Source organism: Fistularia commersonii, chromosome 27 (genome assembly GCF_037954325.1).
Source record: "Fistularia commersonii isolate RoL2024-O1a breed Wild chromosome 27, RoL_Fcom_v1.0, whole genome shotgun sequence".
Lineage (NCBI taxonomy): Eukaryota > Metazoa > Chordata > Actinopteri > Syngnathiformes > Fistulariidae > Fistularia > Fistularia commersonii.
Genome location: NC_141310.1, coordinates 12,481,088 through 12,495,698, shown reverse-complemented (window position 1 = coordinate 12,495,698; position 14,611 = coordinate 12,481,088). Strand labels below are relative to the sequence as shown.

The following is a 14,611-nucleotide window of genomic DNA, read 5'->3' as shown; positions in this document are numbered from 1 at the left end:
CGGCGTCGCTGACCGCGCACGCTTTAATCGTAGAGCGGCTTCCTCCCGACCCGCCCGGTGATGGATGCCGGCTCGGCGGCTATTATTTGCCTCCCGGGGTGCAGGAAGTGCAGTGGCGTCTTTCTTTGATGCCCCCGCCATCTTTTAACGGACACACTTTAAGGGGCTCGTTTTTACCGTACCGGTTGTTGTCGGCCCAATTTGGGAACTGCTCTTTTGTCTTTTGAAGAAGCTCAAACGAAAGACAAAGGCGAGGGAGGACGGAGGAGAGATATCGGATCAGTGGCTCCGGGCAGAGCAAACAGATAAAGCATACATGTACAAGAATGTTGCGCCGCGTTAGCATTGTAGCATGTAGCATTAGCAGCGGCATCAGGGTGGGCGAGGTCCCGGTTTATTTGGACATAAAGGTGCTCGGTGGTGCCGCGATGCCAAAACCGCAGTCTTCCACGCTGTTGGTCCGCTAAGAGGGAGCGCTAGAAATTTCTCCCGCTAACATTTTAGCCTTTGAACACTTGAAGTAACGTTAAACATTTCAATCTTTCGCGACTTTGAGTCCTTTTTTTCTTTTCTTAGAGGAATGTGATCTGACCAAATTGAACCCAACCCTTAAAAGGTGTCTAGCAAACATGTCCAAACAGATTTGCAAAGACTGATAGAACCAACCGATGACACGAAAGGTGTCATCAGCCGTCTGTCATTAAGTGTTAATCCATAAAAACAAACAAACCTCATCTCAAAGGATCGCTGATGCCGACATCTGCACGAGGCTTGTATTTAATTTTCGGAAGCTCGAATTCAGGTGGCGTCAAACGTACGGTTCGCGGGCCGCTACCCGCCCACCAGGGGGTCCAATCCGGGCCCGTGGACTAAATCTACAATTTGAAAAAACAAATCATGAATAAAATAAGAATAAAAATGCAGCTTCTATGTGTTATGTGGTTGTTGAGGTTAATTTAAAAAAACAAACAAACCTGGATTTGTGAAGTGGATGCAGCAAGTTAGCGTTAGAGAAACGAAAAATAAAACAAAATGCACGGAGAACTGAGAAGACAGAACTGAGGCAGAGTGTTGTTGAAACAACACTTACTTTTCTTTGAGAATCTCAGGTTGTTTGATTATTGATTGATGGAGTAGAGCGGGTTTAATAATCTGACAATATAGAAGGATTTATATTGGAACAGAGCAGCCGGTCAACATATTTTTTATACATCTATGCAAATGCAGATGTAACATTTTGAGTAACAAATTCAGACTTTTTTAGCATTAAGGAGTAGTTTCATTTATTTTACATTACATTTCTACTGTTCCCGTTCCATGTGGCCCTTTGAGGGCGACCATTATATTGATAGTAAAAGAGTTTGACTCGCCTTGTTTAGCTTTTCACAATTGCTTTCTTTTTTTTTCTTATGAGTTTAATTCCCCCTCCCCGGAGGATGACTTTAAGTTCCAATTACCTGTGACTCAATATTTTGTGCCGTTGCACAATCACTGTGATTAAATCAACGTTAAGGTTGTTCGTGATGTTTTTTTTTTTATTTTTATTTTTTTTAAAGGATCATTTCTTTACATATCAAGATTTCTATCATTTACCTGTTCTCCTTGACACGAAAACGAAGAAAAAATTAGGAAAAATCTCATCAAATTTAATGAGTTCGACACCCCTGCTCTTATTAACGTATTAGCGAAACACAGATACAACTTCCCGCTTTCGCTTCTGCCGCACCGAAAGTTTTATTTTTTTTTAATAGAGAAACCCCAGCGATCCCGAAACTACCTCGAAGCGTCGCGTGAAGATTAAATCCAGAACGTCTTTTATCGGCGACGGGAGAAACGAGAAATGTGAAAACAACCTGGCTGTTCTCGTATGAAAAAATTGGCGGCGGCCCGTCTCCCGCCGAAGCTTTGCTTTGCTTTATGATTATCTGAGATCTTTATTTCATGTGTGAAAGCCGATCCTCTTTGAAGCCCGGCTCGGCGGCGGCGGAGTGGCTCGCTTCCTCACATCAACACCCCTCTATCTTGGCTCCATCTCTAGGGGGGCGTCGTGTTTTACCGCCGGGAGTCGGGACCCGATCTCCGAGTCGGGCCCCGACCCCGAGGGCTCGGTCCGTCCCGGCCCGGCCATTGTTGTTGTTATTTCCTCCGACGGCGCGAGGAAGGGCACCGCTTTGGAGTCCATGAGTCGATCCGCCCGCTTCTTTTGAAAGCCGCCTCCTGTGTATCTCAGTTTACTCTCCAGGATGGCGGAGGGGAAAGGTATTTCCTCTCTCGAGGCTTCCCTCGAGTAACTCTACACCTTTAAGCTAATTTGCAGCTCTAAAACCAATACGTTTTTTTTTTTTTTTGTTTTCTTTTTTTTTTTTGTTGTTGTTTTACCTCTTGGTTTTCCAGCGTTTTGAAATTTCCCATGTTCCACAGCTGTTTTCGCCATGAGATGTTTTTTTTTTTTTTTTTTTTTTACGGTGCCGGCCGTCGTCGGTCACTAAATTCACAAAAAAAAAAAAGCACAATATGTGCGGATAAAGTGGGAGTAAAGGTTAGAAACACGACTAGCTATCGTGGTTCTTTTTCTTGGAGGAAAAATTAGCAACCTTCAACGGATACAAAAAAAAGAAAGCATTTTTTTTTTTATTGAGAAATTCAAAGGTGAATAATTGCTTTGGAAATCAGAAGACATCCGTGTTTTTTTTTTGCAGTTAAATGATATTCAATTTTTTTTATTTATTTTTTTTATAGAGAAATTCAAAGGTGAATAATTGCTTTGGTAATCAGAAAACATCCGTGTTTTTTTTTTTTTGCAGTTAAATGATATTCCATTTTTTTTCTTTTTTTTTTATACAGAAATTCAAACTTGAATATTTGCTTTGGAAATCAGAAGACATCCGTGTTTTGTTTTTTTGCAGTTAAATGATATTCAATTTTTTTTTTTTTTTTTATAATTGCTTTGGAAATCAGAAGACATCCGTGTTTTTTTTTTGCAGTTAAATGATATTCAATTTTTTCTATTTTCTTTTAAAGAGAAATTCAAAGGTGAATAATTGCTTTGGAAATCAGAAGACATCCGTGTTTTTTTTTTTTTTTTGCAGTTAAATGATATAAAATTTTTTTTTTCTTTTTTTATACAGAAATTCAAAGGTGAATAATTGCTTTGGAAATCAGAAGACATCTGTGTTTTTTTTTTTTTGCAGTTAAATGATATTCAATTTTTTTTTTCATAGAGAAATTCAAAGGTGAATAATTGCTTTGGAAATCAGAAGACATCCGTGTTTTTTTTGCAGTTAAATGATATAAAAAATTTTTTTTTCTTTTTTTATACAGAAATTCAAAGGTGAATAATTGCTTTCGAAATCAGAAGACATCCGTGTTTTGTTTTGTTTTTTTGCAGTTAAATGATATTCAATACAATATGTGGGTTTTATTGCTCAATCCTTCAGTGGATTCTCCCGTTTGACCTGTTAACAGCTAAAAACAACTTGAACCCGCCGCTTCGGATCTGACAGTCGACGGGCGCGGCGTCGGACCCCGGGGCGTTTCGACAAGCTGCTGTTAAAGAAAATAAAAAAAAAAAATAAAAAAAACAACAGTCGGCAAGCTGTCTGTTCGGCTGAGACGTCATTTTATATTTCCGCCACCCTGGTTGTGTTCAGTAAATACATACTTAACATTATGTGACATATTTGAGCGAGATGTTGCACGGATTTATTCTGTCTTGCACTATTTTTTTTTTTATTATTCTTGTTTTTGACTGACTGCGCAGCTAAATTGCGGCACGATATTCCCGACTTGCAAAGGTTTGGAAGTTGGAAGTTTTGTCATTTTCTGAATTATTGAGCGCACCTGGATTTAAGCTGCGCCGGCTAAAGAATATCTAAATAAATCTATGTGTGCATATATACACTACAATTCTCTATAAGTTGCAGGTGTTCACGTTGTAACATGAGATATTTACACAGCAACATTTTTAATTAAATACAGTCTGGAAACATAATAATAACACCTTAATAATCCCCGTAGGGGAAATTCTTTTGTCACAGCAGCCCAACAATGACAATGTCAATAAATAAGAGTATAAATAAAAGAGATAATAAAAATGAACAACAACAAGGATGAAAATAGACAGCTGGATGGGGGGAAAATTAAAAAAAAAAAAAAAATGGTGAGAACATCCAGAAATATGTACTGGAAAAGTTTTTTTTTTTTTTCCAAACTGTGATAATGAATAATAATAAATAACACAAGGGCACACATCTGTGCCTTTGTGTGTGGAAAATATGAGTGAAAATGCAAAAAAAAAAAAAAAAAAAAAAAAAAAAAAACAACGAACACAAATACTGCGATATCCAACCGATACTGTTTCGTGTTTAGCTTTCCGAATCTGATGAAGACCACCTAGTAATTTCTGGACTGTTCAATTTAAGCACCTGACTTTAAGCCGCACCGGCTAAAAATAACTGAATAAATATATGTGTACATATATAAGCCGTAGGTGTCCACGTTGTAACGTGAGATATTTAAACAGAAACTTTTTATTACTCCCTGAACAGTGCCTGACACAGTTGATGAAAAAGATGAATAATCAATAACACCAGGAAGAGTTTTCTATCCCTGCTTTGTCCTACGCCGGCCGGTCGCTATCTTGGTCTTCCTCCTGCGCGCTAAAACCGTTAAAGTCGTCGTCTTCGGTGTCGGAATTGATCGGTATCAGAATTTTACTGTCATTTCATCGATCCGATGTGACGAGGCTTAATATTTTGGCGACGTGAAGCCCCCCCCCCCCCCAAAAAAAACTATAAATTAGCCACATCGTTGTTTCAGCTGCAAGCGGAAAAAGTAGAGGTTTTTATTCCGGAAATGACGGTGCAGACACGCAACCGTTCACAACGCTGGACAATCTTGGCTCTCCAGTGAAGCTCCTGCATGTTTTTAGGACGGTGAACCCGGAGGAACCCCATGCAGACATGGGGAGAATGTGGAGGCTCCACACAGAGAGGCCTCCTACGGGAACCCAAACTGCTGTTAGGCGGTTTCATATAAAATGACTTCTCACCTTGTAAAATATAACATTTATATACAGTGGAACTTTCGCTAGTTTGCGGTTCGGCTTATGCGCCCTGGACTTTTTTTCATCTTTTTTTTTTTTTTTTTTTTTTTTTTTTTGTGCAATTCGGTTTGCGCGATTTATGGTTCTTTTGCATTTTTTTTTTTTTTTTTTTATTTGAATTTTTTTTTCATGATGAAATAGCCATTTAGTAGCCTAAGAGGAAAGAAACAAAAAAATAGTAAATTTAAACTGAAATTTATTGTATAAAATAAATAAAATACGTGAGCTAAACAAGGATACCTAGCATCGCTAACCCTCGCTCCTACCGTTGTATCCACGCAAGATCTCGCGTGGAAAGTGCGGCAGGAAGATGCTGACTCTTGCTGACCAGATAAAACTTCTTTATGTTAAATCGCCATAACAACCACACAGGAAATTCATCATCGTTCACGTGTCGGCACAGCCGTTAAGTATTTTCAATGTTTACTGTACGTTACAAACGTACAATGTTTACTGTACGTTTACTGTACGTTACAATGATCCAAGTGTTTAGTGTAGCGTATAATACAGTCGATGGTTGGTCGATAACAGTTTTTTGGGAGATTCGTAAAGAATTGAGCGGGATTCGATCTGTAAATACCTTCAAAATGATCCTGTCTTTACTTTGTGGAAATTCACTTGTAACGTAACGTGAATGGTCGTCTGTATTTGCGGTCCAGGGTGGACGCCGCCTCAGAGTTAGCACGTTTTTAACCGCTCGAAGTTTATGCGTTGCGTTGGAGCGGGAGGGTTCTCGGACTGGACGTGGAGGCACCCAGTCATGGAGTTCTTGTCAGAATCTTCTTGTCGTAGCAACTGGACTTGAAGACGTTACGATCGAGAGGTTTCTTCAGATGTTTGTTCGCAAAATGTGACCAGGAGGCCGGAGGAAGCTAAGGTTTTTCGTTGTGTTTACCGTCCGTCGCCGTCCCGAAGGTGTTTTTCCTCCAGGAGGGGAAGAAGGGCAACCAGGCCGCAGTCCTAATGAGATTTTTTTCTTTTTTTTTTCTTTTCTTCCCGGGTTTTGACGGCGTGCCAGCGGCGCTGCCACCGCTCCCCGAGGCCCGCCTCTGGCGAGCGATCAGGCGGAGCTGTCGTCGGCCGCGTAAATTGTCAGCCTGTGTGGCGGGTCGGCGGCGGCAGACAGCGCCGAGACCGAGAAGCCCTTGTGGGACTTTCCCACAATCACATGCAAGTGCGTATTACTTGCACTTAAACGTACCCTTTTGCTTTCAAACGCAGACTCGCAGAACAAGAAAATTGGCCCGGCGGGTTCCCGGGGCGCCCGGTGCCAGAGCGAGGATGACGCTGGAGGCGGCGATTCTGGTCGGTTAAGTCACCGGGTCGTGGCGGCGCCGGCGCGCGCTCGCTTCCGTTAAACGGCGGGATGGAAAAACACGACGGCGGGAACCGGGTTTTAACACTTCCTAAGCTACAGCGGGAACTCCCGCCCTGGAAACCGGGTCGGCGGCGTCGTGCTGAGATCAGATACGCCGCGGACGCGCCCGGCGAGAAGCGGAATGCGGCGTTTTCTTTTCATTTCCCCGTCTCTCGGAAAGTCACCTCGGACTGTTTGGACGTAAAGGTCACTCGTCCGTACGAAAGCGCGGCTTAATGAGTTTTCGACCTCATTAGTGACATTAGGGTCACAATAGGTTTATGGGATGTCAGCGCGTCTATAGCGATAAACAGCGGGGTGAAGTTCTTAAATCTGCGCGGGGGAATAAAAAAAAAAAAAAAAAAAAAAACGCCATCATTTTGTTCCGGTTAATCACTTTAAATCAAATGTTATTTGGACGGAGTGGTCGCTGGCGTTTTGCCGTGCGAAACGGATCGCGCTCCTTGTTTACATAAATAATTTTCCCCTCCGAATGTTATTATTATTACAAATATTTATCCGCCGCCGCCGGCACGTTTTTCGGATTCGTATTCATAACGTGTCCCGTCGGCGAGGTTTGCCAAGTAACCTCCGAGCCAAGCGGCCATTTGGAACAAGAAAAGTAACGCGGCCTGGATGTCGTAATGGGGATCGCACACTGCGTCCTGTGTTTGAGTCCAGCCGTAAATCACTTTTGGGTGAAAGGGGGATTGAAAAACAAAACAAAAAAAAAAAAGACTTTTAAAAGACGCAGGGGCCCCGCCGGAGGATCCCTTGTCGCCGAGGCCCCGAAGAAGCTCTGAAGGACCTGGCCGGCGTTGAAAGCAGAATCCTGTGTGCTTTGGTTTCCACAGAACATTTAACATCATGTCTGGAAAATTGTTTTAGCTGCTCCCGAGTGCAGTAGAGGGATGCTTGTTTATCCCCCCGCAGCCTCTCGTACCTCGGACTCGATTCCCGCTCGGGGAATCGGAGCGGGGGGACAAACTGCCGCGGCTCTCCGAAAAAAAAAACGTCTGGACCGCAAAAAACCATGAAGAAATGCAGGGACAATGTTTTTCAAAAACGCGTAGCGGCGACCGGCGTCGCGTTCAAATCATATAGCGCCGGTTTCCTCCGTGGCGCGTTTTATGATTTGGATCTAATGGCGAGCTTCCTTAGAGGGGGGGGAAACCCCGTCCTGCTCCTGGACCAGATGTGATTGACAGCTCCGGGGGTTGAAATCTCCGGTGTATTTTTAAAATAGCGTCCGTTTGGAGCTCATTGTAGTGAGACCTTCTCGCTGATTTCGAACGAGCGTTCAGAGACGTTTTTTTTTTTTTTTTAAATAGACGGGAAAACCACATCCGGGCGGGACGGCCAACGTTGCAGTTTGTCCCGGACCGAACCGCTCCGAGAGGCAGGGTTGTCGCCGGAAAAATTTATTCCGCTCGATGTTAAAACGTCCCTGATGGACAGAAGCGGCCTCTTGGGTCATGTGACGTAGCGGCCGGAAGGGAGGCAGGAAGTACCGTTGCTAATTTCGGCGGTGGACTTTTGCGTTTTTGTGTTTCGGCCCAGAATCATCCGGTCATGTGGAGACGTCGGTAAGACTAGACGTTCGTAAGAAATCCTTCACATCGACCAATCAGCATCGGCTACATTCTACCGCCTCATTTCCTGATTGGTCCAGACAAAACAAGCCCCGCCTTCTACATCTAATTTTTGCAGAAATGTGCAGATTTCCCGGTTGGGTTCTCCATGTTCTCCCCGTCTGGAGAGTGAAACAATGTTTACGGTGGATTTTTCTATTTTTTTTATTCAGTTCTTGCGATTTATCGTTAGCTTTTTTTTTTTTTTTTTTTTGCAGAACATTAAACCCTCGCTATAATGCGGTTCACAGAATTTTTTTTTTTTACTGCAGATTTTAAAATTTTTTTTTTTTTTTTTTTTTTTTACAATGCAGTATGTTGTGTTCTTCATCCTAATTGGCTAAAGGACGGTAGACCAGCGTCAACAATCTCCGCGGCTTGTCTCGTTTGCAAATTTTCTCCACAACAAAACCCACAATGTCTGCAAAACGTCTTTGACGAAGATTTTAACTATCGCAGAAAAAGTTTAAGTTCTGGACTTGCCGAGTTAAGGTAGGAGCTACGCGGCTGGAGGGCGCCATTAGGGAATAATTAATCTTCGGTTTGTTACATAAAGAAGTAAAAAAAATAGCATAAGGACGACATAAGTTTTAACAAGGATGCAAAAAGGGTTGTGACTGTCCGCAACAAGACCGCTGTAAGGATGGAGTCTGCTTTAGTTATCCGCACAAAAGCTAAAAAACTTTATGAAACCTTTGCTGACAGCGACGACATCATGACAAGCTGACGACTTTGCGGATTTCGCCTATTGCCCCTCGCAATAAACAAGGGTTTGCTGTATTTGCAACATGTTTTCATGATGAAATAGCCATATATCAAGCCTCAGAAGAAAAAGAAAAATTGTAAAATTAAACTAATAATTCATTTAATCAAATAAAAATCGTCTGACTTCATCACCTCACCCAGATGATAAACAAACGCTGCAAAAGCCCTGAAAAAATATGTCGCAAAGATTGGATTTAAGAACAAGATTGGATTGTATCTCGGACGAAAAAAAAAAAGCATCGGTAAAGCGGAACGCTTTAATGTAAATAATATCTGTAAATACCATCAAAATGATCACGTTTTTAGTTTGCGGACTTTGCGACGGGGGGCCTTGGAACGTAACTCCCGTGAAAAGCGAGCGTCCGCTGCATCTTCGGTCGTCCGAATTCGCGGTTTCGTGACGGAAGCCGCCTCGAAGTTAGCACGTTATTCACCGCTTGAAGTTTATCGGGTGCGTTGGAGTACAAACTCTGTCATCTGATCTTAAGCAAGCCTCCAGTGTTTATACAAGGAAGAGCTGTTTGGACCCGCGCACCAAAGTTCAGAGTATGATTGGCTGTAAAAACCCGGCCAGATTCATGTCTTATTCAGACACGCTGTGATATATTATATATGTTTCTAGCTTTACCGTCCCTTAATCAGGTTGGGCGATTTCAAGTAAAATGCCTTTTGCTCCAAATCCTCATTTACCCGAAGCCATTCAGAGACCTTGAATGAGAGGATGAGGAAGTGTGTGTGTGTGTGTGTGTGTGTGTGTGTGTGTGGGGTTGAAACAAAAGCACGGGATATTGTTTTACACTGACCAGACCAAATCCCAGAGTAACCCCAGCGTACGAATAATACGACTCCCATCCATCACCAAAGACAACAACCAATTAGCACATTCCTCTTCCCCCCCAATTCTCATGTTCCTGGCGAACCTCCCGAATCATTTTGGACCGTTCATCTAAAAAACAAGAATAGATTCAAAAAGCCCTGTGTGTGTGAGTGTGTGTGTGTGTGTGTTTTTTAAAAAAAGAATAATGCTGACCGTGGAGGAGTTAGAAACAAACACCCTATTCAGACCAACGCTTTGGAATAACCGAGATGCTAAAAACAGGCGAGGAGTGGATGCCGTATAAATGTTGGTTTTTTTTTTTTTTTTTTGCAGATTTGATTATTGCTATTTGTCTCTTCTTTGCACAAATAAACTTTATTGATCCCCATCGGGTAAATTCCTTTTCACAGCAGCAGAAAATAAATAAATGAATTTGAAAAATAAATATTACAGTTGGAAGACAGAAAATAGCGAGAAATCCATGAATAAATAGACAGCAGGGAGAACAACAACAGCAACAGGGGTGATAACGGACAACAAATTATTAATTCGATTTAAATTTTCCCCCTGTCACGGAGCTCCATTTTTTTTTTCTAATTATTCGTCGCCGCAGTTACTGTTTTTTTTTTTTTTAAAAAACACTTCGTCCAGGATTGAATGTTCGTACCTCGTACGGTCGCTTCTGTTCAGGACGAGTGAATGTCGGCGGACTTAATTAAAACTTAAATGCAGCTCATTTACAGTTCATTGTGTTTCTACACTTTATGTTGCAAGGAAACGTATGTATTTTTCTATTTTTGTATATTTGTACGTGGAAACCTCTTAACTTTGCATACAAAAGTACAGTGCAGCCTCAATTTGCTTGGAATTCCCACAAAGTAGTGACGTGATAATTTTGATGTTTTTTGCATATATATATATATATATATATATATATGTTAATGAACCTCACTCAACCCTTTACCAACCTCCTGCAAACTGTTTCAGCTAAACTATTTCTCCTGCAAACTATTACGCTTCTTATACAGTACGCTAAACACTTACTTGATTGTAAAATACAATAAAAACTGAAATACAGTATAAAATTTGTAGTAAATGAGTTAATTAAAAATCATGTTAAATGTAAAAAAAAAATGAAATTATTCATGGAAAGAAATCAAATTTTATATTTTTGATAAATCATTTTATAGGGTACTCGCGATTGAAAATACTTTGCTGCACGCAAACTAAATAGCCAAAGTGGACAGTACTTGCGTGTAAGTGGACCAGGACATGTATGCTTCGCACAACCTACAAGCAGATCAGCTGCTTTTCTCCTGAACCAATCAGCATGAAGAACTGAACAACATGCTTAATCAGCCAATAGCACGCCATGTACGGATCTAATTAGCCAATGATATTCCGTGTAAGGTCTCGCGTGGGTACAATGGTAGGAGTGACAGTTCACGATGCTGGGTATCTTTTTTTAGCAAAGGAGATCTGGTATATTATTTATTTTCTAAAAAATGTAGTTAAATTCTACTATTTTTTTTATATTTTATATATTTTTTTCTATCAACGGATCCAACTGGTCTATAAAGCCAGTGATGTTGTAAGGAGTCACGTTGGAGAAGCCGCCTCAAATACTGCAAATACTGAAAAAAGTAGCGAGGGTCCACTGTATTTGCGAAATAAATTTTGGCTCCCGAGCCTCATTCGGCTTTTGAAAATAATTGACAAGTATTTACTTAAAATATATTTTCTTTTAGTTTGTTCATTTTTAAAAATGTAAAAATTTGGATTTTTTTTTTTTTTTTTACAAATACAAGAGTATTTTGTTTAAAAGTAACTTTCAATCAAACATCCTATTTTCCGGAGTTCATTATGTTTTGTTGCATGCAAAGAAATCATTTTCTCTGCTGTTTTTCATTGATTTAAAAAAAAAATGCAACACATATTCTGTTTAAACCTACTACCATAAGGCAAAAAAAAAAAAAAAACATTATATATGTTAATTTATTTTACATTTCAAAAGGGTTGTGTGGCTCCTGGTGTTTTCTTTACGGCGGAGAAACATGTCCAAATGCCTCTTCCAGTGCTAAAGGTTGCCGACCCCTGGTATAAACTGTGCTGCTTCTTTTTTTTTTTTTTTTATTTCATGCAATCCTGCAGAAATGGGGAAAACCTTTTTATCATACCAAAGCCAGGCAGTGTCTGACCTGCATTTAAAAACAGCTCAGCAGCGATGGATGGATGGGGGGGGAGGGGGGTTGAAGGAGGGGCAATTTGAACTGTTTGTCAACCTATTCATACAAACACACACAAAAAAAAAGAAAAAAAAAACAGGTTTATCCTGAGCTGACGGGGTTTGACAGCCAGTCGGTCCCGCGGTCGGCCGTGTTCTCGTCCCGAGGCCGCCGGCCACCCACCGAGCCGCGGCCCCTGGACGGGGGGGGGGAGGCGGAGGGGTCGCACCGTCCGACCCCGGATTACGCAGAAATCCCCTCGCTCTTGTCACCGACCACGCATGATGGCGTCTGCGTGAGCCGTGTATACAGTAACAACACGCATGCATTTTTTTTTTTTTTCGCTGTGGTTTTGTGTGATGTGCAAACCCACAACATGAGGTCCGGCGATGTGTGTGTGTGTGTGTGTGTGTGTGTGTGTGCGTGCTCGGAAGCGGTACGCGCTTGTTTCATTTGTCAGCTTTGTGAGTAATAGCTTTTCCGCCAGATGACTGTAATGCCACATGGATACCTGAGCCGGACCTTTCCATACTGAAACCAAGGAATCATATGTAATCCACACACACACACACACACACACACTAGTCTCTGTGGTATGCACTAACTCAGAGGGAGCTGGCAGGGAAAAAGGGGCCGGGGTGAAAACAGCTCGGGATAAAAGCAACCCTGCGAACATGCACGACGAGCACGCCGCCGCCGCCGCCGCCGTTTGAAACCCCCCCCCCCCCCCCTCCTCCTCCTCCTCCTCCTCCTTTTTTCTTCTTTTTTTTTTTTCTCAGAATTGACTTTTTCGTGCAGGAGGCGTCCGCCGACGCGCTCCTTTCATCGTCAGACCTCTCGGTTTGTCGGCTAAATCGGCTTGTTTTGTTTTTTTTTTTTTTTTATTTCAAATTCGAACGCCATGTGATTTGTTTCCTCTGCCTGTTTGTTTTCCAGGACCCCTTGGATGAAGCATGTGCGGAGAGGATCGGCGAGGAGCACTACCGCTTGGAGGGTAGGTCCGCTTTTTTTCTACTTCCGGTTTCAGCTTAAAAAGCACCTATTTGTTATTTAAGCCGCTCCGAAAGCAGCGTTTGTTTGTTTTAGCCGAGGGTGGGCTCTTTTCCTCCCCCCTGCTCTTTTTCTCAAAGGCCCCAACAATGTGCTGATGAGGTTTTCCTTTTACCTCCTCCTTCCAGTTTCCCCAGTGTGTTGCGACCCCCGAGAAAAGTCTCGACATAAACGAGACCCGTCTTACGACGTTTTGAAAGGTCCGATGTCGGGATCTGCGCTAGCCTGCGCGGCTAACCAGCCTGGTATTTACGGGGCTAATAAATGGACTTTGAGGCTGCAGCGGGAGGCCGGGGATCTTTGCACAGAACACACTTCTGCGGCTTTTGCATATTATTTTGATACCTTTATAAATTTCCCCGACCTTATATCCGTTTCCTGCTGCTTCATTTGGCGTCGGTTCAAATGTTTGGTCTTCCCCCGCCCCCCCCCGCTTTTTTCAAAATCAGAATCAGAATTGCTTTATTCGCCAAGTACTTTGCAACTACAAAGAATTCGCTTTGGTTGTCGGTGCTTAACATGTAACAGGGATTAAATGAGTGAAAAATCAAAGTGGGATCAGGGTGATTGAGGCTGGTTGTGCAAAATGAACATTTTTCTTTTTTTTTTTTTGGTCTTTTTTTGCCATTTTCTATTCATTTTCCATTTGTTTTCTTTTTTTTCTTTCTTTTTTCTTTTTGGTCTTATCATTACAATCTTAAATTGTATTTTTCATTTTTTTTCCTTTTTTTCCCCAATTCATTACTTTTCATGTTATTTTTTTTTCATTTCTTTTTTTGAATGTATTTTTCATTTTTTTTGAATGTCTCATTTTTTATTTTATTTTTTTTCCATTTCATTTATTTTTCTTTTTTATCTATTTATTTATTTTTCATTTTCATTTCATTGTGCTGGAGGGCCACATATAGAGACATATAACCGTTCCCACATCTGGACATTGTAGGGTCTCCAGTGAACCTCCTGCATGTTTTTGGACTGTGGGTGGAAACTGGAGAACCCTGAGGAACCCCACGCCGACGTGGGTGGGGGGGGACGGAGACTCCACGCAGAAAGGCCTGCTGTGGGAATCCAATCGGAGGACCTTCTTGCCGTGAGGCGGAAACCTTTTTACTTCGTAATCCTTCCAGATAACATCGGGATAATATACCGCACAACAAAACGGTTTCCAAAACCTGCTGATCAAGTCCAACTTCCAAGGTGGAAGCAATCTTCGGTAATCTCCCCGGGCAACAGGCTGCAAAACGCCCGCTGTAAATAAATAAACAGACAACGTAAAATCACTTTGACACACAACCGGGGCTGCGCGTGGACGAGAGACGTTAAAAACGTCTCGGTACTCGTAAAGTGTGACAAAATGCTGAATTTCATAAAAAAAGCCTGAGGTGAGTCATTTTTGCCTCCATCAGTCACGCAAAATTAGGTCGGACGACGACCTCTTGCGACCTCCGACCTCTTGGGAAAAGCGGAACCCCGACCGTCTGAGCTCGTCGTGAAAAATAGTGTTTTGGGATTTCGGAGCGTTCAAATGTTGTGGTATATCTCCTATATAAACTGCCTTTAAAGCACAAATCAAGCACTAACAAATTGGAATAAGGCCTGCAGGGCCTCCTGCTTTTGAGGATCTCTTCCAAAAGATAGATTTCCGGGGATTAAAAACAAAAT

The 14,611-nt window shown here is 42.0% G+C and overlaps 1 protein-coding gene across 1 annotated transcript in view; it reads left to right on the top strand.

Annotated features, from left to right (window-relative positions):
• nkd1 (NKD inhibitor of WNT signaling pathway 1) overlaps window positions 1-14,611 on the top strand; it is a 48,209-nt gene that overhangs the window by 14,966 nt on the left and 18,632 nt on the right. Inside the window, exon 4 of the mRNA XM_086174625.1 lies at window positions 12,836-12,893. Coding sequence (XP_086030751.1) covers window positions 12,836-12,893 — 58 coding nt within the window. The remainder of the gene's footprint in view (window positions 1-12,835; window positions 12,894-14,611) is intronic.